The sequence below is a fragment of the Canis lupus genome, chromosome 32, assembly GCF_048164855.1.
Source record: "Canis lupus baileyi chromosome 32, mCanLup2.hap1, whole genome shotgun sequence".
NCBI lineage: Eukaryota > Metazoa > Chordata > Mammalia > Carnivora > Canidae > Canis > Canis lupus.
In genome coordinates this window covers 35,215,806-35,243,628 of record NC_132869.1, presented here as the reverse complement: position 1 = coordinate 35,243,628, position 27,823 = coordinate 35,215,806, and the positions used below count along the sequence as shown (strand labels likewise).

Here is a 27,823-nt window from a genome sequence, read left to right as displayed (position 1 = left end):
ATTTTAATCCTCAAATATTCAATTAACAGATGGATGCATCACATTCATCCATAAACCAAAAAGAAAAAAAGTAATTTCTTTAACGTACACCTGGGAAAGACTACTGTAATCTAGATTTGTACATTCAAACATAATGCAATTTAATTATTAGAGCAATTTAAAGCTACTAAAAACATGATGGGTAGATGAAAAGTTGTTTCATTTACAGTAGGTTTATTTATTTATTTTTAAATCACAGTGTTCCATATTCTTTCAAAGACTGAAATTGTGTATTTGGTAGGGATTTATTAACTGTAAAAGTGGTTCACCAATCTCAGCTAACCTGGTAGAGCCAAGACGGTGATTATGTTTTATAAAAACAGATACAATGACTTCAGAGGTTACTTTTTTTTTTTTCACATTTCCTAGAAAAATGAGAAAGGATAAATTTTCTTTAAAAACCAGGCATGAAAAAAAAAAAAAAAACAACCCAGGCATGATGACAGAAATTAATGATTTTGGTACCTTGATTAAAAAAAAAAAAAAAAAGGTTTGTACTGTTCTGAGAATAAGATCCAAAGTTCCATTTATATTAACATCTTTTTATCAAGATAATATATGAACAGAGAGCCAGGTTTCCATCCATACTAATATTTTTTAACTTCATATAAAGATTATTGGAAGTAAAATAGACTACCTAAATAAATCCAGAATCCTCATTTAAAAAGAAAATTGAACATAAGGTGTTAAAATAAAACCTGGCTCCAAAAATCATACTAGATAACCTTCTTGCTTGTCTCTCCCAACCCGCTCTTGAAGTGGAAACTAATAAACAAAAGCATTTGTGCCCCAAATAACTTCCCTTACTTAAAAGGTAGGAATAAAGAAAGGGTTGACATCAAGTCCACACCGGGTCTTTGAAACAGTTCTATGCTTCTAATTTTCATACGTGGTAAATTTATTTCAGAGAAATTAATGTTATCTTATGACAGGCATTAGCCCAACAAGTAAACAGAATATAGATGTACAAGTTCGAAAGAGAATTTCCTGCCAAACCTTTATTTCAGAGATCCATAAGTAAGAGTTGGTCATGTCAAAATTTTAATTTTGATGAGGTGACAAAGCCTGTATTTCTGGAAAAGAACAACCAATCTTATTGACTGACATTTTGGGATACTTGAGGGTTAATTAAATGAGCAATGTGGCAAAGTGGTCAATGTGCTTCAAGGTGCAATATTTCTGTAGGATTAAGCTTCAAAACTCAGCAATTTCATACTCGAATCAACTAGTTAAGTCAACTAAGCAGATAAGTTGGCAGCTCCTATATAAACTCTAATGCTTTTTAGAAAGATCTAAAAATCGGATCATGACTGGATTGACTTTGTAATTTATGATCTGTTAGGATAAAGCTGTTGAATTAATTCAAGAATTCTACATTACCAAGTACATAAAGATAAAGATGTTGGTTTTAAATGTTATTTTTGCATAAGTTTACTTACCGCCATATAAGCATTTGTTCCAACATACGTCTTGGCTATAGAATTCACCAGCTATGAGACAAAACAGTCTGTTAGAACAATATAAAGATAATGTGGAAATAAAATGGGCAATTATTCCTCATTTAACCTACAATCATCATTTCTATAAATCAACTAAAAATTATGTAAAAGGGAACAAATTTATCTACAAAGGCATTAAAAATGATTAAATCTCTCTTTTCTTTTGAATGTGATTTCCAATTTAAACAAGCGCAGCATTACAGTTTATAGCAGATAACCTTAAACAATTCACTTAAGCAGGATGCTTATCGCTTTAGTACCCCAAACCCGCCTGATATAAAAAGTCAATTTGAAGTAGAATTTGAACACACTCATTTTTTAGTCAGATGGCTCAAGATGTGAATGAAGCCCGTGCATTACTAGAATGGAATGAACACTAAATACGCTGGAGGGATAACAGACTTTGACAGCCCATAATACAACGATGACCTTCGCTTTGGTCTTCGTGTTTGGCTGGGAGTAAAGGTGGCTGCAATTCAAATCAACATCACAGCACGCTCATGGGTCACTATCACCGGGGTTCTCAGGGGAGGCCCAAAATGGAAATTAATTAAAATTTGTGCTGCACATTGTAATGGCCCTCCACCATTGTTGCTCCCAATATTAATTTTTATTGTGGGCCAGTTGGGCTCCCCAGGCACAGCTCCCACTCTGCCCTCCCTTTTGTCTGGTCAAAACGCTTTCATATCAAAGCTGCATATCAATGAAGTTTGCTATTCGTAAGTAGTAATTACAATATCAGCAGTTTTTACTGTCATTAAACAATGAACAATCATATTCTGATGAAGGAAACTCGCTCAGAGATTAAAAATGAATAACACACTCCCAGCCGAGGAGAGGATGCAGAGTTCTGTTTGTCTGGCAGCTAGGTGATTTTTCAATCCAAAGAGTAGACTGAAAATAAAAAGTGAATGCTGCAGAAAAGAGAGCAAACTGGGAGGAAAAAAAGAGACCCACCTGAGTGCTAACTCCAAAATCGCACAGCTTGACCTGTCCTCTTGTGTTTACTAGCATATTGGAGGGCTTCACATCTAAAAAGGGACCAGAAAAGTCCATGTAACTAATTCTGTATCTACAGTGTATGTTTAATAAAAACACACATGCACACCATACCATATTGCAGAAATGACATCATCTGTTCCACCCGGAATTCTAATCACAAATTTAATGCAAAGCATTTTATCTGGAGGCAAAATGTAAGGTCCTAACTCCTTCATTTCCAACCATTTCTGGTTTCTATGGAAGCAAGGGATTATTTCAAGTGAAAGTCAAATAAAATCTTGGCTTCCAACAACAGTAAATACATCCATCATCCTATCCCCAGGCTTTCAGGAAAAGTAGGTGGATAAGAAAATGTAATCTTCTGACAAAGAATTTGCACAAAAAGGTTTAGCTTTGCTGTTGATGTGAAACTACTCCTCCCATCTAAGAAGCAGTAAGGCCAAAGGGAAGCCAACAAGAAAAAAAAAAATCATTCGTATGTTGCTGGTAACAGGTCATATCTGAATGAAACAATGACAAAACGAATGCAGTACTGTTATCTCCTGGTTTTATGTGACAAATGTTATTTCAGATAATGCTCAGAAATTGGTCTAAAAGGCATGTGGATGTGTGTGCATATATGCATGTATCGATCTTTGTTTAATTTCTCTTTCTCTTCCCTTACACCACTTTTGACTGCTGTTATATAGTAAACAAAAGAATTGACATAGCTTTTGCCAAGGCAGTCAGTTGCTAACTACTGACACAAAGGGTTTCTGTGAAGCATCGCCAGTGACAACAATGAGCCATTTTGGGAATTCAGGGACCCCACAAAAACCATCCCACAAGGACAAGAACACACCACTGTCAATGGTACAGAACAGCACCTGCCTCAACGTTTCATCTTCAATGGCAAAAGTAGTCTGGAAGAGACAACTTGTTATATTTAATATAGCATATAACCTGAATTACTCCAAAACTGAACGAGAGACTCAATTTTTAATGTAACATTAAAAAAAAAAAAAGTGAGTCAATCCACCCTGACCCTCCACTTTGCAAAAGGGTACTCCAACAGTATCTTGCCAATGGCAGGCACTTAATTCAAACTTCAAGTTCAAACTCAGTAACCAACAATTATTGAAGTCTACTACGTGACAGGCATGTGCCAGGAACTTTCTCAAAGATGTGCTCATATTGTGCTGCCTACCTAACACTAGAATGTAAAAGCCATGAAGACAGCAACTTCATTTCTTTTGACTACTACATTCCCAGCCCCTAGAAGAGTTTCAGGGAGATAGTAAATGCTTACTAAATATCTGTTGAACAGATGAGAGAATACATGAACGGAAACCATACACACAAAGTATGATTCTATGTTGATTCTGTTTCAGTGATCAGAGGTTAGCTATAGAACAGGAGGTCTTCACACAAGACATACTATAAAACTTCCTTTAGGGCTCTCTCTAAAGAGAGAGTTTATAAAAAAAAAAAAAAAGAGAGAGTTTATGCCTAGGCACACTAACTTGTATAAGTTCTTTTACCGACTAGTTTCTCTGCCTCCAATTTTCCTCAATCTGAATTATAAGTCTTATACCACCACCACATTAAAATTACCAAGTTTACTACATCATTTCTCTCCTGGATGAAGAAATAAAATATTCCTTGACCTCTTCACCTAAATGTGAACTAGTAGTTAGTGCAATACATACGTAGCATAGACAGCCACCATAGATACTCAATAAATGTTTGGTGAACTGAAAGAAATGTTAGACTCTACATATGGGTAGGTCTTATTTTACAAATACAATTCTCATTATACTCAACTTTGAGTATCTTTCTTTTGGACAACCTGCTCTTTTATATATTGACATCTTTAAACTACTCTTAAGCTACATCAGATGGAGACAGTTAATGAACAAATATTTTGAGCTCCTGGAAGAAGGACCTGCTTGGAAATCAAGAGATATGCCAAAATCAACAAATCTTTAGCTTTAATCAGATACACTTTTGACTTAAGTGGATCAATAGAGAAAGGAACACTGAACAACAGAATTGCTAGATTATATTCTAAAAGGCAAGGTGTAAATAACAACTTCATTGCATTTTTCTGTTCTCCAGCAACATCTTTTTTTAACTTACAGGCAAAGCCTGCTCTTTGACTTTTACACATTCACAGCCTAGTTCTTGGGAAAACTTCATATAGGAAAATAGTATACATCCACTTATCTTTACATCCTTTGTATTCCACCTGGACTGTTTTAATCACCGTCTCAGATGTTGTGTGTTCCCCTCTCCCTCTCGCCGACCCCCAGGTTGAGAAACCCTTCCTCAATAGTTTCTGAAGGAATCATGCCTATACTTCAACTCAAGTACCCACCTTCCAGTTGCCTTAACTAATCAGGCGAACAAAGTCATGGCCTCCTTTTTTTTTTTTTTTTTTGTCATGGCCTCCTTTGAACTGTTAACATATCTACTGTCTGTGCCATTTGTTTAGAACTAAGTATGTGACACTATTTGATTAGCAGTTATTACCATATTTACTGGTGTAGGTATTGCTTCCCCTAGTATAACTTCACAGGGTAGGAATATGCTACACACATCTTTGTATGTATCTCTTCTGACAATAGTACCTTGCTCACTGGTTAATGGCTTACTATTTATTTATTTGGCTTTATTTGAAAGAGAAAGAGAGAGAGCACGTGAGCGCATGCACAAGGGGGGGGGAGGGGCAGAGGGAGAGGGAAAAGTGGACTTACCCACTGAGCAGGGAGCCCAATGCCAGGCACAATCCCAGGACCCTGGGATCATGACCTAAGCTTAAGGCAGAGGCTTAGCCTACTGAGCCACTCAGGTGCCTTGGTTAATGGCTTTTTATTTTTATTTTATTTATTTATTTATTTTGGTAATGGCTTTTTTTTTAAAGATTTATTTATTTGTTCATGAGAAACAGAGAGAGAGAGAGAGAGAGAGAGAGAGAGAGGCAGAGACACAGGCAGAGGGAGAAGCAGGCTCCATGCAAGGAGCCTGACATGGGACTCGATCCCGGGTCTCCAGGATCATGCCCCGGGCTTTTTAAACAATATACTAAATTTGCTAATAGAAGGAACCCCCTCCCCCTTCCCAGTAATATCTTGAGGCATCATTTGAACATAACAGACCCTTTAAACAAAACCAATGGATTTAGGCTAGGAGACACAGGACCAGTGTTTTAGCTTTTTGGCCTGGTCACAAACTTGACATGTGAATTTCATAAGGCAGGTGATGTTTTAATTCCTACCTCTGCAGGGAGACATAATAGCCACTGTGTCAATCTTAAAGAACTATGAGGATTGGATGAGATAATGAATGTAAAATTGCTTTTCAACTGTCAAACACTCCATAAATATAAGGTATTATTATCCACTGTTATACAATAAAAGTGGTATATTTTAATATATTTAGGAAATAATGTTACTGTAGCACGTTTTAGCTGTACTTGAGTAAAATACTATCTAAAAGAAGATAATTCCCAAAGTGCAGTATGCAGAACTATAAAACCAATTTAATGTTCATGAGAAGGCATTTTCATCAGACCACGTACACATACCTCAACAAGGCTACCGAACTGGTCTTCCTGTATTTATGCCTGCTCTACTACAGTCTGTGCTGAACACAGCAGGTAAAGTGATTCTCTTATTTATTTAAAAAAAATTTTTTTAAGTGATCCCTCTAAAACTACATCAGATCATGCCATTTCTCTGCCTAAAACCTCCAATAGCTTCACAGGTCAACACAAAACACAGCCCTCACAGTAGTCTCTGAGCTGGTTCCCGCTAGCTCTGTGCTCACACTCTTCCTATTCCTTTCTCTGCCCAATCTGCCTCATTTCACCGGCTTCCTTGTTAGACATGCTCCTGCTTTGGGGTTCCATAGCTCTAGAATACTCTGCTCCCATATATGAGCTTGCTCCTTCATTTCGTTTAGGTTTCTACTCAGATGTAATCTTTTTAAGAGAAGTCTTCCCCAGTTACCCAGTATGAATGGCAATACCTTTCCACCCCAGATATATGTGTAAGTCTACTCTCTCTGTCCTCCATTATTGAAGGGAACCTCCAGAAATGCAGAGACTTGATCTGTTTTGTTCACTACTATATCTAGAATGGTATCTGGAACCAACAATAAACCATATTTGTTAAGCAAACAGTGAATGAATGATATTTTTACTAAATAGATGGGGAAACGTGCTCATCCAGAGAATCTGGCCTGAGAAGGAGCTGGATCTTTTCCTACATAATGGCATACACTTCAGAATGAATACATTTTACTATTAATGAATACAGTTTAAAAAGACATTTTTCACTCTGGAAAGAATCCATAATCATTCAAAAACATTTATTCAACAAGTATTTACTGACACCTTACCATGTGCCAGGTATAATGGTAGGTAATGTGGAGAGAAACATGAGTAAGACCCTGTCTCTGCCCTCCAGGCAAATTCAGGCCAAGGACCTGCTGGCATATTCTTTTACCAAAATATAGCAAATGGCATTTGAGGATAACAACACTGCTTATGTATAGTCTAAATGGAATTCTCTTCCTGAACAACTGGCATGCTTCTTATAATAAAATCAATGAGAATTACATAACTAAAAAGCTCCCAAACTTGGCTGTGCATTTAAAAACAACAAAAACCAAACTGAAACAAAAACCAAAACCCAATTTTTTGAGTTCCACCTCAGATCAACTGAATTAGAAACCAATGTAACACAGCCTGGTTCAGATCAGCATTTAGAAAAGACTAACATAACCCATAACCTTCTGTATTACTTCTGATTTAACTACTATACTGTTAAAAATATCTGAAGAGAAATTAATTTTTAAAAATCAACTTTATTCATAAAAAACAATATTATTGCAATCATGTTGAACATAGTTTGATGAGTATACATTCATGTATCCACAACACAATCAAGATAGGAAACATTTATGTGACCCCCAAAAGTTCCCTGTGCCCATTTTTATAGTCACCTCCCCCCTGACCTAAGGCAACCACTGAAAAGTTTTTGTTGTTATAGTTTTCTTTTCTACATACACTATAAATCCCATAATGTGTTGGCTAGTGTTTAGATGGTATATCTGTCATTAATATTCAAAGTTCATATGCTGCAGACAGTACAGTTGGGTCTTGCTTTTTTTTTTAACTAGTCTGACAATTTGTGCTTTAATTGGAGTATTTAGACCATTTACATTTAATGTAATTATTGACATGGCTGAGTTCAACCTTAACATCTCACTATTTGTCCCATCTGTTTTGTTTCTTTTTTCCTTCTCTCCTTGCTTTCTTTTGGATTAGTTAGATTCTTTTTTATCATTCCACTGATCTCTACTGTTGGCTTCTAAGCCAGAGGTTGGTAAACCTTTTCTGTAAAAAAGTGTATTTCAGGCTTTGAGGGCCATATGGTTTTTGTTATAACTATGCAATTTTGTTGCTGTAGTGCAAAAGCAATCATAGGCAATACATAAATTAGAGGGTAACAGGCAATGAGCCAAATAGCCTGTGGGCTAAGGTTTGCCAACCCCTGTTTGAGGCCTTTTTTTTTTTTTTTTAATGTTTTTTCTAGGATTTATAGTATGTTTCTTTAACGCCTCACAGTTTACTTTCATGAAATATTTGTAAGGCAAGAACTCACAATACACCTCCACTTTCTTCCTCCTATCCTTTGTGTTACTATTATATATCTTTTCTCTACATATAAGCTCCACAATACGCTATTTTTGTTTTAATCTTTTAAAGAAATTTAAGAGTGAGAAAAAAGGCTTTTATATGTATCCACATGTTTACCATTTCTAGTGCTATTTATTCCTTTGTGTAGGCCTAATCATCCATTTTTAGCATTTTCTCTCTGCCACAATAACTTCAACATTTTTTATAATGTTGGCAATAAGTAAACATTTTTTCTCTGCTTTGTTTGCCTGAAGAAGTCTTAGCTGTGACTTTTGAAAAGTATACTTACAGAACACAGAATTTTTGATTGACAGGGTTCCCTGTCCTACCCCAACATTTTAAGGATGTCTTTCCATTATCTTGTAGTTTACATAGCTGCAGACAAGAAGTCTGCCATTATTCCTCCTCCTCCTTTCTTATTTTGTTTTCTCTGAATATTTTAAAGTCACTGGTTCTTGAATTTTTTATTCTGTTGCACTTTGGTATGGTTTTGTTTGGTTTATCCTGTTTAGGGTGTGTTGAACTTCTTAGATCCATGAGTTTATGGGTTTCATCAAATTTGGAAAGTCTGGAGTCTTTATTTCTTCAAATTATTTGTTGTTTCCTTTTCTTTCTTCTTTCCTTCTGAGACTCCAGTTACACATATATCCTAGATTTCCTAATACTGTCTCAAAGTATCTCAGTGAGTCTGTGCTAATTATTTTTTTGGTCTCCTTTTTTTCCTAGTAATTTTGGATAATTTCTCTATATATTTCTATCATTAATATCACTGATTATTTTTTCTGTAGTGTCCAATCCATTATTAGTTCCATCATGTAAAATTTTAAAATTTCAGATATTTTATTTTTCATCTCTAGATATCCCATGTGATTTGTTATGAACTTCCATTTCTCTCCTCATAATGCTCATGTTTCCCTTGAGAACCTTGAATATACTTTTAGTATTTATAATAACTGTTCTAAAGTCCTTATCTGCTAAGTCCACTATCTCAGGGTTAGGAGGCCTGTTTTTTTTTCCTCCTAGTTATGATCTTTCATCCATTATCAGAAAAATTCATTTACCTACTAATTCTCATTTGGATGCCAGATATTGTGAATCTTATGCTAAGTTCTGAATTTAGCTGTAATCCTTTGAAGAATGTTGAACTTGATATCAGCAGGTAGGTAACTTATTTGTAGATAGCCAGATCATTTTGAAGCTTTTTTTAGAGTCTTTATTCATGGAGAGCCTAGAGTAAGCCCTACTGTCAGGCTAGGTTAGCCCCACTATGAAAGCATGACCTTTCTAAAGTCTCTCTTGAATGCTCCAATGTATTCAACAAGGTCTGTCCACTCTGGCTGATTGGAATTTAAAAAATTCTCAACCTTGTATAAGCTTTGGGAATTGTTCAGCTTAAGTTCCCCAGAAATTTTCTTTCCCAGACGGTAGCTCTTTATCTAGCTTGTAAAATTTCACCCTATGAATACAGAGGTTGATATTTGGCTGAAGACTTAGGGAGACTCTAATACAATTTCTCAAGTTCTCTCTCTGAATAATTTCTGCCTCTCTAGGGCTCTTCCCTGTAAATTCTAGCCATTTTGGCTGTCTTGATCTCCAAACTCTGTCTCTTCAGCTCAGTAAGACCTTTGGACAGGTCCCCTCTCTCTATCCAGAAACTATCTCAAGGCAGAAAGCTTAGATGATTATAGAGGTCACTTCATCGATTACCTTTTTTCAGGGATCACAGTCCTAAATGCTTGGTATCTGATGTCTGAAAACAGATGTTTCATAACTTTTGTCCAGCTTCCTAGCTGTTTTTGGTGGAGGACAAGTCCCATAGTAGTGACTGCTTCCTGGGTAGAAGTGGGGATAACTCTTTATTTTAAAATTCTTGTCTTTTATTTTTTGTTCATTAGATTTTATTTATTTATTCATGAGAGACACAGAGAGAGGCAGAGACATAGGTAGAGGGAGAAGCAGGCTCCCTGTGGGGAGCTCGATGTGGGACTCAATCCCAGGCCCTGGATCATGACCTGAGCCGAAGGCAGATGCTCAACCACTGAGCCCCCCAAGTGCTCCTTGTTCATTGTTTTGACCTGACATCATAAGCTGCCTCAAATCTTTTTTTTTAAAGTTCATAATTATTATTTTTCTAGTAATCTCTATACCCCACATGGGGCTCCAACTCACAACCCCAGGATCAAGAGTCAAGTGCTCTTCTGAGCCAACCAGGCACCCCTCAAATCCTTTTTTGAAATAGGGTATACTATTAGAGCTTAATTTAATTAGACTAAATTTTAATTCATTTGGCAGAATTTGAAGCAAATGGGATCTCTTTTAAATGCTGGAATGAGGACGGCTCCTCCAATTTAAGTTTTACTTCCCCTGAATACAATATTCCACCTTATATCTAAGGTATCAACAATCTTAACATGTAGCTACTGAACTTATTACTTCCAAGTGTTCATTTAAAACATGCAAATTCTGTAACTCTTGAGAACAGCTCCAGGAATACTGAGGTGATTTTTTTCTGGTTTGTTTTCAACTTCACTCTTAAGCCATAAACATGGCAGGTTAGGCAGAAAGTTTCTTTAAAGGAGGTAGTTGTTAACGGTGCTTATTTTAATGCAATCTCAAGTTATAGAAAACAAATAGCAACTGAAAGCATACAGTGTTTTTATTCAGCTCACTTAAAAACACCGTAGCCTTTCTTCTGTAAGCAAAGCACAGAAAAGATGAGTCATTAAAGTGACTGATTATAAATGGCAATCATCAGGGCAGATGTAAGTCATTTTGGTTTAATCAGGCCATTAATTATTAGGGTTTATCAATTAGTTTTATTGAAGGCAAGGGAGCTTAAATGAATAGTAGGGCATTGATTTTAACTGAGACATTTTCTCAAAGAAAATACAAATGAAGTGTGTAAAATTACAGGTCCTCTTCATACCACTAAAAAGAAATAAGCTTCATGTAATGTAAAACATAAGGCTTTGTGAAAAGCCAAATTAACTCCAATTCTTTCTTTGTATTACACATTAAATATGTTTTGGTGTTCTCCAACTTGTAGCAGTCTGATTTTTATCTATTTTGGCCAAGAGGTCAATATCACATTGACAATAGGTACAATGCAAAGTGACCCATTTTTAAGGCAGGTATTTCTTATCTTCTTTCATTTTATTATTTTTATTATTTTTAAAAAATATTTTATTTATTTATTCATGAGAGACACAGAGAGAGAGAGAGAGAGAGAGAGAGAGATGGAGGCAGGCAGAGACACAGGCAGAGGGAGAAGCAGGCTCCCTGTGGGGAGCCTGATGTGGGACTCAATTCCAGGTCTCCAGGATCAGGCCCTGGGCTGAAGGGGCACCAAACCACTGAGCCACCTGGGCTGCCCATCTTCTTTCATTTTAGAAAAAAAAAATTAGTTATTTTATTCAGATAGATTTTTATGGGAATCAGAACAGATTTCTGATGGTCAGATCCTCTCAGAAGCAGAGAGGACACGGAAAGTGTGCAAGTGTGCATGTGTGCAAGAGCTCATGTGCTTATGATATACAAGATCATGGGTGATATCTGATCTTCCTACACTGACAAGGTTGTTAGGAAAACTGAATGGAATTGTGTGCTTAGCAGTGCTTGTTATAGAGTTGTACCTAAACAAATGACTAAATAAATAAAATGAATGGGAGAAAGAAAGAATTTGTAAACTTGAATGCACTATATATACTGGAGCTATTGCTTTATAGAATTAGTAATGACAATGACTGTCACTAGAAAGTCAAGAAGTGGATTATCTAATAGCAGATCCAATTCTAAATAAAGTTCATTTTTATTATATGAGTTCTACCTGAAGACAAGCTTCCATAAGAATGGCAAGTTCTGTTCAGCTGGGATCACAGAAGAGTTAACAATTATCCAATCACAACATGCATCACCTGTCACAATATTTGCCCACTCCTTCAGTGAGATTTCACAGTAAGCTTGGCTTTTTATTGGTGATGTAATGAGTATTTGAGTTGCAGCAGTAGATAATAGGCAGTTGTGATGTAGTTCTGTTTAATAATCTGAAGTGCTCAGAAGATTAGAAAAATATTAGAGAGTGAGAAGAATAAAAAAAATTTACAAACAGGGTCTCATGTCATGCATAAGATAATAGTAGGTAGTTTTCTATAGGACCCTCTAACTGAATAAAAATCAGCCTGAAAGTGTCTTCAAAAATTAAGCATAAACTTAGCATATAACCCTTGTGGTCACTTTCTTACTTTTTTTAGGTCACTTTCTTACTTTTTTAAAAGAGATTTTTATTTTTATTTTATTTATTTCAGAGAGAAAGTGCACAAGAGCATGAGCAGGGGAGGAGCAGAGGGAGATGGACAAGTAGACTCCACCCTGAGCACAAAGTTTGATGTGGGCCATGACCCTGGTTCAGGTTCAGATCACAACCTGAGCTGAAATCAAGAGTTGGATGCTTAACCAATTGAGCCACCTATGTACCCCTCTTTCCTGTTCCATCTTTAACAAACTATGAAACATCAGTTAACTACACTGATCATAAACCATGGATCAATAGTAAAATGGTTATTTCTTCTCAAAATTGGTATGTACCAGATGACCTGATTCACTCTGATTACAAATACTTAAAGCTACTAACCACCCCCATGTATCTACTCGAGAGATATGAAAACACAGAATCAAATAAAGACTTGTATGTGAATAATAGCATTATCTGATTAGCCCCAAACTAAATACAATCCAAATGTCTATTACCAGATGGATGAATAAAATGTGATCTATCCATACAATAGATTACTCAGAAATAAAAATAAATGGATGACGTGGTAGAACATGAATGAACCTCAAAAATATTATGCTCAGTGAAGGAAGTGAGATAGCAAAGATTTTATACTGAGGCGCCTGGCTGGCTCAGTCAGTAGAGCATGTGACTCTTAACCTCAGGGTTGTGAGTTCAAGCCCCATATTGGGGACAGAGTTTACTTAAAAAAAATGTTCAGAATAGGCAAATCTATAAAGGCAGAATATAGATTAGTGGTTCCCTGGGGCTGGGAGCAGGGATTGATTGCAAATGGGCATGAGGACTTTCTTGGGGTGATGGAAATGTTCTAAAATGGATTATGAGGATAGTTGCACAATTCTGTTAACTTATTAAAAAAATCCCTGAATCGTACACTTAAAATGGGTGAATTTGATATGTAAGTTACAGATCAATAAAACTGTGTAAAAAATCAGCCTCCAAATATAATTTGCCTTATTCTCCATAGTGTCTCAGCTGCTTGATGGTCACCATGATTACTTTCCTACTCTATTTATAACAAAATATGAAACTTCAGCTAATTACAATGATCATATACTATATGCCAATGGCAAAATGGAATATAGTATATGATATCAAAACTGATGTGAACTAGAAGGCCTGACTGTGATTATAAATGTTTAAAGACACTAATTTTTAAGTGTTACTTCTGTGTAGTTAAGACTATTTCCCCAAATGGCTAAGGCTATGTATACAAAACGTGAAAATGACTGGTTCAAACATGAAAAATTTGGTCACCCAACCATAGTTGCCTCAATAACCTCCAGAAACTGCTCTGATTTTCAGGCTGGACTGACTCATTTTTTTTTTCACTGAATTGACCAAATTGACTGTGGAAATTGGTATCATGTTGAGACAACCCATGTTGCCACCCATAACCGCCTCATGCAAGAAACTGTATCTCGACACATGCTGCATCAATTAGCCATTAAACAATCCACAAAAACAGCATCAAGCTGAAGCCTGCTAATAAAGACCGGAGCCCACAAGAGCATGTGCTTTCAGCAGTTCTTCACAAAAGGGCCCCGCCGCCCACAGCCCAGCCCCCGCTCCCAACACAATTAGGGGTCAGAGTGGGAGGCTACCCTCGGTCAGGATGTGGCTGGGTGCCGAGGGGGCTGTTCAAAACAGATAAATAAAAGCACTTTCGCTAAACTACAGTTGGAGTCACCCAATGTGCTTTTGTACAGGGATCTGCATGCTAATTTCCTGGTAAGATTACCTCCAAAGAAAATGTTGACTTTGTACAAGCTACCACTGTTTTCTGTCAGAAAAGGAAAACCACACAAATCGAGAATTCCCTTTTTGCAGTGATCGTTTCGTATCAAGTGCTCATGATATCTGCTACTTCTGTTCCCTTTTGGTATCCATTCTTGTTTATACTTAAAATATTTAATTTGCTCTGTACTTTCATGTGTAAGCCTCACTGGATGTGTTTAGAAATAGGCATGGTTACAATTCTTAAAGGAACATGAGTTCAGTTTTGAAATATGGCACGTGGCTCTGTTGTGGGTGACAATGAAGGCAGAAATAAACTCTTCAACTTCTTCTCTCCATAAAGCAATTACACGGTTTTGCTTGTATGCCAAGAAGCACTTTAGTTTGCTAGGAGCCAGAGGACACATTAGCAGGTCTCCCCTCTTGGTACCCTCTCCCAGTGCTGTTCCAAGGGTGCTGCAGGAATCTCCTTTCATTAAGTTTGTCTTATGAAAAGACAACAACTAATATATCTATCTAGTTATTTCTTGGGGACTGCATTCTAATGAATGAGAACAGCAGGTACAATTAAATATAGACTATGCTGACATTCTGCATTACAAATTCATCTGTGCACAACAGGGACGCACATAAGAGAAAACCACAATGTAATATAAAAGTTATTCTAATCACTCCATCACATAATAAAGGGTAGGTCATCCAAATATTCTTGAAAAGCCTTAAATAAAATTAAGCAGTATAACCAGCTATCTGAGATGGCGGCTATTATCTAGAGTCTCAGGATTCCATTCAGAATACAGCCAACAAATCTGGTTTTCTCCTTCATGTGTGAGAAAGGCAAGAGATATGCAGCCTTTATGAGGCTGATACCAAGGGCAAAACAGCTTTTGCCTTCTCTCAATCCTTCCACAGTACATAAAAGAGGCTCCTTTATGGCCCAGGGGATTTTAGATGCCTACCTAGTAATAGGTATACATTCTGGCCAGTGTGCGAGAAATAGCAGGTATGGAGGAACAAGTTCCTTGGAGTCAGAAGGGACATATATCTTGCCCCAGCTCTGGAAGAACCAATTTCCCTACATCTGACATACCACGAATTTTAAGACTCCTATGGACTACAAAAGTGTTTCAGCGAAAAAGGAGAGAAAACAATGGACTACTACATTAAATGCATAAGTAAACTATAAGGTACATTTTGATTATAGACTTGACCTGAAGAAGCATGTCCACAAGACCAACTCTGGTAAACTGTTTAAAAGAAATAAAAATTCCAGGGGTGCCTCGGAAGCTCAGTCGGTTGAGTGTCCGACTCTTGATTTCAGCTCAGGTCATGATCTCAGGGTCATGAGATTGAGTCTATATAAGGCTCTGTGCTGAGCATGGGACCTGCTTGAGATTCTCTCTCTCTCCCTCTCCATGTGCCCTGCCCTCCCCTAAAAAAAAGGAGAAAAGAAATAAAAATTCTAGCAGCTGATACTTCTGTGGCACTTGTATATGCCAAGCACTGAGCTAAATGCACTATCATCACATGTATTATTAACTCATTTAGTTCTCATTATAACCACTGAGATAAATATCATTAGCTCCAATTTAAGATGAGTAAATTGAGGCTCAAGTTAATAAAATTACTTATCTAAGACTACACAACTAGAGTCTCCAGTCCTAAGTCTTTTTTTAAAAAAAGATTTTATTTATTTATTTGAGAGAGAGAGCACAAGCAGGGGGAGGGATGGAGGGAGAGGGAAAAAGACAAGCAAACTCCCCACTGAGCAGGGAGCCTGATACAGGGCTCGATCCCAAGACCCTGAGATCATGACCTGAGCCAAAGTCAGACACTTAACCAACTTAGTCACCCAGGTGCCCCTCTAATCCTAAGTCTTAAGCCTTAACGAACTGCACTATATTTATAAGATAAATCTCATCTGAATTTATCAGCTGGACTATTATCCTGGCTTTGGCATTTAATAGCTGGCTGATCTTCAGATGTTTTATTTCAGATTTTTCCACTTCTCACAGAAAACTAGATAAGAAGGAAAGTTTGGGGAAGGTTCTAACTATCTCTTACAGAACCTTGTGCTGCTTTTCTTGTGAAGCAGTTACTTGAACTATAAAATAGCTATTATGTGACAGGCACGTGCTGTGACCTCAAAGAAGTTAAGGAACTGGCCCAAGGTCACACACTAAGGTTGAATTAAGAGGCAGAAGCAGAACATAAACCTGGGTCTGACCCTAAAATTAGAGTTCTTCTGTTAGACTGCCAACCCGATTATCTTTTTTAGGACTAAATCCTTTAGCCTTACTGAGCCTTAGTTTCCTCATCTGAAAATGGGGCTAGCATGATACTTTTTTTTTTAAAGATTTTATTTATTTATTCATGAGAGACACACAGCGAGACACAGAGACATAGAGTGAGAAGCAGGCCTCCCCGCCGGGAGCCCGATGTCATGCCTGATGTCATGATCCCTCTGCCTGGGGTCATGCCCTAAGCTGAAGGCAGATAGATGCTCAACCACTGACCCACCCAGGCGTCCCAGCATGATACTTTTCTTGCAAGGTTGTCATGAAGCTTAAATGAAAGAATATACACACAAGATCTAATACAGTAGCACACAGAAGGCATTCAATGAATGATAATAATTACTGTTGCACATAGTCCAGAGGGAATTTAATACTCCAACAGCCAAATAATGGACTTGATTTCCATAGTGCTGATCACTTCAAACTATGTCTTTGGAGAAACGAACAGGTGTGGAGAAGTCTTATAACTGCTCAATAATCCTGGCAGAGAGTTTCTATCCGAGGATAAATCTCTTACTTTAATACTAGAAAGGGTAACAAAGGATAACTTCCAATGAAGCTACATAAAATTATAATATTTTCTCCTAGAATTTCTTCTAGAAAGAAATTTCTAGCATAATAATTTCTTTCTAGAAGAAATTCTAGGAGAAACACATTATTCCCAGAAAGTTATCATTCAATTTATTCATTTAATAAACCTGCAGTGGCATGTAACCAGTGCCGTACATTAACAGTGGCCTCCATCCTCTCACCAGCAGAAGTGACCATCAAACAGGTGTTCTTCTTCCTAGGGTAAGTTACTAAACTTCATGGTCTGCCTACAAGACTTAGCTATGATTAGAGCTGTTTGAAGGACCTGGTGAACCAAACACGCATCAGGCCACTTACAGAATTCATCCTGCTGGGCGGCTGGAAGGGCTCACCATTAACGCCAGGGGCTCACTTTAGGGTAACTATAAAAACCTGTGAGTCAAAACACACAGCTATCACATCATGGACTTTAAATCCCAACCCTCAGCTTTAGGGGAGGTGACGCCTCCGTTACCCGCCACTTGCATTCCTTCCCCTTATGGCACCTGGTCTCTTCTCTCTCTTCTAAGGCTTCTACGGGTACTCATTTCAGAATTGGGGGGGGGGGGGCTGCATGGTAATTCCCCTGGGTTCATCACCCTGTTAGAGATGTTCTAAAAGGGATGAAACTGCTATGATAAATCCTATCATGGATGCATAGGAGAAAGAAAAGGTTAAGTCCAGAAAAACCGTCTCTGATTAAGTAGACCACCCACACAGATAACTAGAAAGTTTACGTATTTTTTAATTAAGCTTTTTATTTTGAGATCATTGGAGATTCACATGGAATTTAAAACATAATACAGAGACATCCTGTATACCCTCTATCCATAGTAAATTTTGTAAAACTATGGTACAATATCACAAACAAGGTACTGACAGTGATACAGTCAAGACAGAGAACATGTCCATTATCATATTATTTTCTAGCCACACCCACTCCCCTCTGGGCCCCAAACACTCTCCTTAGCTCCTGGAAACCACTAATCTATTCTCCATTTCTGTAATTTTGTCATTTAAAAAATATTATAAAGATGGAATCATACTGTATGTAACTTTTTGTGCCTGGCTTTTATTTCACTCAGCATAATTCTCTGGAAGATTCCTTTTTACTGCTGAGTAGTATTCTACAGTAGAAATGTAAAATGTTTAATTCTTCATTCACTGATGGACATCTGGGTTGTTTCCATTTTTGGGCTATTATGAATGAAGCTGCTATGAACATTTGGGTACAGGTTTTCGTGTGAACCTGTCTTCACGTCTTTGGGATAAATGCTCAGGAGTGCAACTGCTGAGTTGTATGGTGGTTGCATGTTTAAATTTTTAAGAAATGCCGGGCAGCCCGGGTGGCTCAGCGGTTTAAGCGCCTGTCTTCCACCCAGGGTGTGATCCTGGAGTCCCAGGATCGAGTCCCACGTCAGACTCCCTGCATGGAGCCTGCTCCTCCCTCTGCCTGTGTCTCTGCCTCTGTGTGTGTGTGTGTCTATCATGAATAAATAAATAAAATCTTAAAAAAAAAATTTTTTTTAAATGCCAAAATATTTTCCATTGGGGCTATATCATTTTATATTCCTATCAACAATGTATCAGTGATCTAATTTCTCTGCATCCTTGTCAACATTTGGTGTTATCACTATTTTTAAATGTTAGCCATTCTGGTGGGTGTGTAGTAATATTTCATTGTGGTTTTAATTTGGCTAATGATGCTGAACATCCTTTCATGTGCATATTTGCCATTTGTATATCCTTTTCAAGAGTGGGATGTCTCTTCATGTCTTTTTACTGTTGAGTTTTCAGAGTTCTTTATACATTCTAGACATGTATTCTTTTAAAATACTTTTAAGTAATGTCATATGAGGCTTCTTGTCTTTTGAAGATCATTACTGCAAATACAGAAATCCCCATTGATTACCCGAGGCAAAGAGAATGAATGACCAATGTAGGGGAGGAGGCTTAATTTGTAGATACGTTCATTTGTGTGGATTGTCAGAGCTAGAGAAAAACCAACAACCCACAGTCATTAAACTAGTTTGTTTACCTCAGTTAATGGGCTAAGTCTATTTTTCTTCAAAAACACAAATGTTCATGAGTTATGATCTACTACCGCACTGCCATGTGATTAATATTTACATTTAAAGGGCAATATTTGAAGGATTTAAAAAGAAGAGCCAAGGTAACTGTGCTTCTATCACTAGCACTTGCTTAACATAAATGCCCCTTCCCAACACACTTGACTAAAACAGTCACAGAGCTCAGGGAAGGAGCTTTGCTCTCTCATCCTCTCATGTCCAACATAAAACCAACTGGGGATGACTCCTTCCTAAATGACTTGGGTTCTTCAAACACTAACCAGTTCTTTTAAAAAAGCTGTGACTGCTCCTCCAGATAGCAAAAATATGGCTTAGATCAAAAACTCACTCTAACTTAAGAGTAAGCACACATAGAGTAAATCTCTACAAAAGCGACAGTTATGAAAGTTTTGTGTACATTTCTCATAAGTTAAATTAACCAGGTTAGTCTTCTACTGATAGTAATGCTTTCCAACAATCCTTTACCTAAAGAATCACTTTATCCAGCAAATGATCATTCCCTAATTCGTTTTTGCCAAAAATCCCAACTTCACTATACACTAAGGTATAGTTTTAACATTGCCACCTTGACATGAAAATTTCTTTCCTTAGGAATTCAAAGGTTTTACTTCTACCATCCTATTCTCTTCTCTCATTTAATAAATATAATAAAATAATTTTGGGATGTAATACAAATATTCTTCTAACATTTTTTGAACCTTAAAGTTTATACTGATCTTAACATAAAGGCATTTGCAAACATATATATTTAACATTTACATGCCTACTCTTTTGGATTATCAGCCTCCAATTCTCTTCCAAATTCCTTCCTTGAAAAAAATGCCCTTGCATGGGAATTTCTTGTACCTTTTGGGGCAACTTCCTATGAATCTACAATTGCTTCAAAATAAAAAGAGTTTTTAAAAATGCCCTTGCTTTCCATCCACGTTGTGTCTCAACATGTTTTTTTTTCAATAATTTCTTTGTTAATGAAAATATTTTATGTCAGTATTTGTAGTTGAAAAACTCTTTCCCTTAAAGATGTCTTTTGATTTTACTACACCAGTTTGGTTTTGAAAGCATCAATTTTCTTTTCTTTTCTTTTTTTTTTTAAAGATTTTATTTGAGAGAGAGATTGAGTATGAGCAGGGGACGGGGCAGAGGGAGAGAGAGAGACGCAGACTCCCCACTGAGTAGGGAGCCTGATGCAGGGCTTGATCTCAGGACCCCTGGATCATGACCTGAGCCAAAGGCAGACACTTAACCAACTGAGCCACCCAGGCACCCAAAAGCACTTATTTTCTTAGATAAGTCACATTGTTTTCATTCTCAATTATATGTTTGCATTTCACAGTGTCTCTTCTTCAGCTTTGAACGATTTCACACTTCCAGGAATTCTCTACTTTGAAGGGACACAAAATAGTTTAGACATATCAAGCACTTAGGGCAGTATCTGGTACAGAGTGATGCTTAATAGATATTCATTATTATTACTATTACTACTACTATTACTATTTTCAGAGCATAATCTATTTTCAGGGATTCCCCATCTTTTTCTTCTCCCATCTACCTCTCTGATTTGCCTTGTTCCCTACCCCACCAGCCTGTCATACTTCTGTCTGTCTTGGATCACTGACTATGGAATCGTGGTGCTTGAAGGAACTTGAGTGATCATCTAGCCATCCCTTCAATGTACATAAGAGGAAATTGAGACCCAGGGAGGAAGAGAGACCTGTCTTTCCAGGGTCACACAATGAGGCAGTTCAATCAGTGTGATTGAACTGGGAATTCAAATAAAGCTTTATTTCTTCTTAGAAATTAAGCTTTTTAAGTTGTCCAAGTTGGACCAAGTCAGTGCTTCACACCTGCAGTTCTTTACTAATATCTAAGGGAAAAAATGGCTTAACTAATGAAAGAAAATTCTGTCCAATTTCCAGATGCTCCCAATTGCTGGCCTATAACACCAACTACTTTTAAGTTTCTCTCTCGCTCTCTCTTTCTCTTTCTGACATTGCAAATGTCCTTTAAATCATGAAGGATTTTTTTTTCCCAACCTACTGATTTGCTAGACCAAACATAGGTAGGATTTTTCGGGAACCATGAGGTATAATGACAATCACCAAGACCCTCTGAACCAATGGTTTGCCTTTTTGGCAGGGGAAACTTCTTTCTACAGTACAGCTTCTGCCACACTGCTAAGAAAAGAATTCCTTCTTTCTCTTCCTTTTTTAAGTCTGATCTGATTTACTGTAGTAAAATTCACACTTAACAGGTATATAGAACTCTGTGTTCTAACAAATATGTACAGTCACATAACCACCACCAAAATCAAGATATAGAACATTTCTAACACTCCTCCAACTTCCCTCATGGCTTTATAGTCAACTTGTCCTCTACCTTTTGGCAACACCACCCATGCATTTTCTATCCATATAGTTTTGCCTTTTCCAGAATGTCCTATAAGTGGATTGCACAAGAGATAGCCCATTGAGACGGACTTCTTTCACCTAGCATAAAGTATTTGATATTCATCTATGTTGTCACATGTTACCGGTAGTTTGTTCTCTATTATTTCTGAGTAGTACCCCATTGTATGGATTAACTACAGCTTGTTTATTCATTTGTTATCTAAAAGACATCTGGGTTTTTTCCATTTTGGGGGGACTGTGAGTAAAGCCACTAGGAGTGAGACTACTGGCTCATGTTGCAGGAAAGTGTCAAACTGTTTCCCAAAGCAGCTGTACCATATTCATATTCCTGCCAGCAATGTGTGAGAGTTCCCGCTGCTCTGTATTCTTGCCAGTACTTACATTATCTGTTTTCTCTTTAATTTTAGTGAAGGGCTGCCTTTTAACAGAAAAAAGTAGCAGGAGACATTTTTTAGCATACTGAACTACCGCTGAAACTTGAAGCAACCTTGACTCCTTTCTTTCTCTTAATACCCACAAGCAATTCATTGGAAATTCTACTGATTCCATACTTAAAATATATCCAGAATCTGACTACCTCTCCCCATCTTCACAACTGTCTCCCTGATCTGAGCCTCTGTAACTTATCTGGATTACTGTAATAGTTGCTAACTCAACACACCAGCCTCCTTGCTGTTCTGTGAATACTCCAGACACATCCCACCTGGTGTCTTCTGCTCTATTCCTCCTCCAAGCACCTGTTCCAATCTCAACTTCTGTACATGGCCTACCTGGTGAACACTGTACTACCCTTTGGCTGCCCCACACCTGATCTACTTTTTATCCCCCTCCATATTACTAACCATCTTCTAACACACTGTATTTACTTTTTTATTGTTTATTATTTATGGATTGGTTCCCAACCCTGCTCCACCCCTGTTAGAATGTGTTCCATGAGTGAGGGATTTTTTTTTAATACTAATGTATTCCAAGTACTTAGAGCAGTGCCTAGAACATAGTAGGTAGGAAATAGATGCTAAATGAATGACATAATGACAAGACTTTGGCATCTAAGGTAGCACCAATTAGAAGATCTGTGTGAGGCCAGATTTATAAAAAGTAAAGCTAGGGGTAGAAGATAACATTTCTAACATGCATATTGAAACCACAAGACTTAGTCTGTCTACACATATATCTATTTGCATAGCATTTGCCTTCAGAATAACATAAAAAATTAAATATATAGGGGTGCCTACGTGGCTCAGTTGGTTAATCATCTGACTCTTGATTTTGGCTCAGGTCACGATCTCAGGATTGTGAGATCAAGCCCAGCATCAGACTCCATGCTCAGTGCAGAGTCTGCTTAAGATTCTCTCCTTCTCACTCTGCCCTTCCTCTCCTTCTTGCTCATGCCCTTCCGCATGTGTGTGGGGGCTCTCTCTCTCTCTCTCTCTCTCTCTCTCTCTAATAAATAAACAATAAAATCTTTTTTAAAATTAAAAAAATATTTTTATAAAATACAAAAACATTAAAAAACTCTCCTAGTAGAAAAAGCAGATGAAATTAACCAGGTTCATATATACCAAAAATGTCTTGGGACACCAACTATCTAGGTTTTTTCTTTCTATAAACTTCTCCATCTGTGTAAGATTGCCCTACCCTGATTGCCAATTTTATTTTCTTAATCTAAGCTCTATTCTCATTACCCTTCCATTTCTATTTTTTATCCTCAGGGAAAGAGAGAGCAGTTACTGCCAGGGCATTCTCACATCTTCCAAAGAAATGGCACAGGTGTTAATCTTGTATTTATGTTTGATGTGGGTAATGATGGCTATGGCTGGAGCTGCAGGTTTATTAATATGCAGGGCTCTCACCTCATTAGTGGCGATGTATGTTTTGAAGTTAAGCTGCAATGTTTGCTGTAATGTCAAATCTGGTCTACTAGACTTTCTCACTGTTCATTTTCTTTGTTTTTACTCAGTCAGTATATGCTATGCTTACAGGGCTCACACATGTGCTGTTTAATAAAGACAATTTTCCACAGTAGTTAATCTAGGTGGAACTTTCAAACATTTTTAATAATTATGTTCCTCATGTGATACCACGTCTCAGAGAAAAGGTTTTCATAAATCTTGACCCAGTAATACAAAGAAAAATAAACTCTCTCCCCAGCTTAATCTAGAAGTGGTATGTGTTTACTAACTGGATGAAGTGATTAATTTATAATTATTACATAATAAAAACCTGTGCTCATTATTAGCATTTGATAGTTTATGAAGTACTTGCACATATACCTCAACCAAGTCTTTAAAAGAACAAAATAAACAATAGTAAAACCTTATTGATGGGGCATCTGGGTGGCTCAGTCAGAAGAACATCTGCCTTTGGCTCAGGTCATGACCTCAGGGTCCTGGGATCAAGTCCTGCATTGGGCTCCCTGCTCAGCGGGTGTCTGCTTCTCCCTCTCCCTTTCCTTCTCCCTCTGCTACCCATCCCCGCTGCCCCACTCATGCTCTCTCTCAAATAAATAAAATCTTTAAAAATTTAAAAAACTTATTGAATATAATATTTGATAATCCATTATGAACAGTAACTGTCATACTTTAATTCCTAAAAAAAGTCCAGTGGACATAATACACATCAAAGAAACAAACCTGTGCCAGACTAACAAGCCCCGCAGGGTGGGTGGGCTGTTACTGCTGCTGCTCAGAGTCCATTCCACTCTACAGTCCTCACTGAACATGCACTGCAGGAAAGACTCTTAATTTTCATCAGCTTGTCTGGAGGTCATTAACTGTGTTTTATAAATTCCAAAAGATACTATTTATGCATTTATGTTTTACAGCTAAAAATTTAGGACTGCAGTATTCCAAGGAAGCCATTTAAATGTGAGAATTTTTTTTCTCTCTCTCTCTTTTTATTAGGTAGCTGAATGCATTTCTGTTACATCACCTTTTAAAATTTGTGTTCTTAAGTACAAGACCCTGGCTCTAGGAGCAGCATTTGTAGGAAACAAAATATCATTATTGGAGGAGAACACAGGTACTTATACCAAGACAAAGCAGAAAAAAACTTAGATCATTCATGAGCATTTTTCTGCACCATCTTCTGTTCACTCTGTTCTCACAGTACCTATAGCAGCCCTCCCCCGCCTCCACCCCTGCAAAAGGACCACTGCCTTTGATTTGACAATGTGACACATATTCAGCTAGAATTCCCATCATCATTCATTTAGGGAAAGCAAAAATGAGTATATGGGCTTTTAAGAAGGTACAGCAATGAGCTTATATAGCAAAAGTGTATAAACAAGTATATTACCTATTTAATTGCCTCAGCTGAACTTAGAAGCTCTGATCTTTAATTGCCTGATTGAACTGATCTAAAAAGCCATAATTTTTTAATCAGGGAGAAAATTAAATAGCTTTTTGGTAAATAAAAAGGCATCTTTAATCTTATTTTTATGGAATCCAAGTTATTAAATATGGACAAAACCTCTAAAATATTAAGTTAACAACTACTCAGTCTGGAGTAAATTTCTCATTACAATGCTTCACAAAAGTCTACAGGGACACCTGGCTTCTTCCACTCTTCAATAAAAACACATGCTTTTAAATCCAGAAGGCAAAAGTTTCCATAAATAACTAGGAAACTCTAAAGCTAAGCAGATAAATATATTTAATGAGGTGTATTACCACAGCATATTATTTCTTTAGTTGAGGACCCATAATTATAGGGAATAAGTGTTCACCACACTGTCATTCATTAGCCTTTCCATTTAGATAGATGCAGATGCACATTCATCCATGGGATTTGTTTAAAACTGAAATCCTGTGGGAGGGCTTGTTGGCCTATTCCCAATGTCCCCACTTAGCCCCTCACAGGTATCTTCTTCCCTTAACTAGTGGCATAGCAGAGTAGGGGTGATGTAGGAACTGAGCCGGCCAGCAAAGGCTGAAAAGAGAAGTAAAAGTCCAGGATTCCTTTTTGAAACCTTTATGTCCTCAGTCAAGAAAGCCATTAAGGCCATCAAGGTATGTGAAGCAATCTCTTAAGGAACAGTGTATGGTGATATCTGAAATGTTAATAAGAGGAAGGTATGCAATTATAAAGAAAGGGAAGGTTTTTGGGGTGCTGGGGGGCCTAGTTGGTTAAGTGTCTGCTTCAGTTCAGATTATGATCCCCGAGTCCTGGGACTGAGCCCCATATGGGGCTCTGCATCAGGCTCCCTGCTCCACAAGGATTCTGCTTCTCCCTCTCCCCATGCTCCTCCACCACTTGGGCTTGCTCTCTCTCTCTCTCTCTCTTTCTCCCTCTCTCTCTCTCAAATAAATATTTTTGAAAGAAAGAAAGAAAGTGAAGACTTTGCAGTAAATGACCTAAGAACCTTTTTTTTTTTTTTAATTTATTCATGAGAGACAGAGAGAGAGAGAGAGAGAGGCAGAGACACAGGCAAAGGGAGAAGCAGGGAGCCCAACAAGGGACTAGATCCCAGGTCTCCAGGATCAGGCCCTGGGCTGAATGCGGCCCTAAACCGCTGAGCGACCAGGCCTGCCCAAGAACCGTTTTTTAGATCAAGTTGCATCCAGAGCGGGGAGGACCTCTGAGAGGCTCTGGTCAACCACGCTTGCCCATGTGATTACAGATGCTTGTTCTGGGAATCTGATATACACCTTAGACTTTATTTTTAGATCCTAGGCATAAGTCCATTTGAAATATGCCTATCAAGATCCCATTTCAAAGAAAAATTAAATTATTTCTCCAAAACAAACAGTAAAACTAAAATCAGTGATTGCAAAGAAGAAAAAACAAAGATGACTGCAGAACAACTAAACAGTATTTCCCTATCACTATAATTCTTACTACTACTAAGATTGCTCACAGAAAGTTATGGCTAGGAAGACTTCACTATAAGCCAGAAGTATGCTATATGCCTAGAATATAGGATGATCCTAAGGATCACTTTAACAGTAATGTCTGCATTTCCATGGCAAGGTCCTTTTAATGAAGGCTTTGCTATTGAGAATTGATGCCTTCCTCGGGTTCCTTTGTCAAATGGATAGCAGATGTCCATAAAAGTCAATAAAATGACAACAACTGACCAGTGTGTTAACTGCTATTAAAATGGCTATTACCACTTTATGAGTGGGTGAGTGTGGGGAGGTGGGAGTACAAGGACTAGAAGCAATATAGGTCATATTATGTTAAATACCATTCTCTCTTAACCTTGGTGGTGAAAATGCTCCATTGGTTTTCTTACCCACCAGATGTGTTCACATGATGATTTCTTCCCAGGAAGAGTAACACTAAGTAACACTAACACTAAGTAACACTCAGCTCACCCACCCTGCATGTCTACATTTTGCACCAACTATACTCTAGAGATAGATGGGACTAGCTTTACGAGAAATTTTCGTTTATTATTCTATTTAATCTGCATAAACACCTTCAAGAGCTGCAAGTTTTACTTGTCAAAATCTACACACCCTCTTCAAAAGAGGATGAGGGATTTAAGAAGAAATCTGAAATCACTAGGATATTAAAACAACCAAAACAAAAACAACTCTTAGTGACAGATGTGATACAATTAAAAGCATCCATTGTTTCCTCTCGCAAAGCCTATACCTTAAAAAAAAAAAAAAAAAAAAATCTTTCCTTTAATCACATCTAATGTGTATGCTGTTGTATTCCCCAAATGTGCATAAAGCGGGACTAAACAGATGTGTAAAATTAAACAGTACTGTTAGTGATATGAGGCTCTAAAGTTGTTTTGCTCTAGTCATGTTTCTCATTTAATAATTTGCTCCAAATGAATTCAGACATTTTGGGAACACTGGAAATACAGAGGTGGGTTCCTTCTACAACATTCAACAGTTATCTGATTATTTTTCTCCTGTGTTCTGTTAACAGACCGGGGAACTAATTTCTGATGCATTCACTGATTCCTTATTTAAAGTTTTACTTTCAAGGTAGGTGAAGCCATCTCTTAAGGAACAGCATCTGGTGATACCTGGAGTGTTAATAAGAGGAAGGGATGCACTTGTATAGAAAATGAAGGCTTTGCAATAACTAGAGTTAGAGATTAGAATAAGATCCCGTCACTTTCAAATACTATGAAATATCTTTTTACATGTTTGGTACCCACAAAAATACTATGCTCATAATCTAAATCAGAGCAGCTGAAAGAGAAAATAAGAAAAACATTGATAAGGCAGCCATCTTTTTGACTAC

The 27,823-nt window shown here is 37.4% G+C and overlaps 1 protein-coding gene across 8 annotated transcripts in view; it reads right to left on the bottom strand.

Moving 5' to 3' along the window:
* MAP2K5 (mitogen-activated protein kinase kinase 5) overlaps positions 1 to 27,823 on the bottom strand; it is a 255,259-nt gene that overhangs the window by 112,906 nt on the left and 114,530 nt on the right. For all 8 annotated transcript variants that reach the window (XM_072809330.1, XM_072809331.1, XM_072809329.1 and 5 more), the window contains 2 exons: positions 2,496 to 2,569; positions 1,479 to 1,529 (listed from right to left, as the gene is read on the bottom strand). In XM_072809330.1, coding sequence (XP_072665431.1) covers positions 1,479 to 1,529; positions 2,496 to 2,569 — 125 coding nt within the window. The remainder of the gene's footprint in view (positions 1 to 1,478; positions 1,530 to 2,495; positions 2,570 to 27,823) is intronic.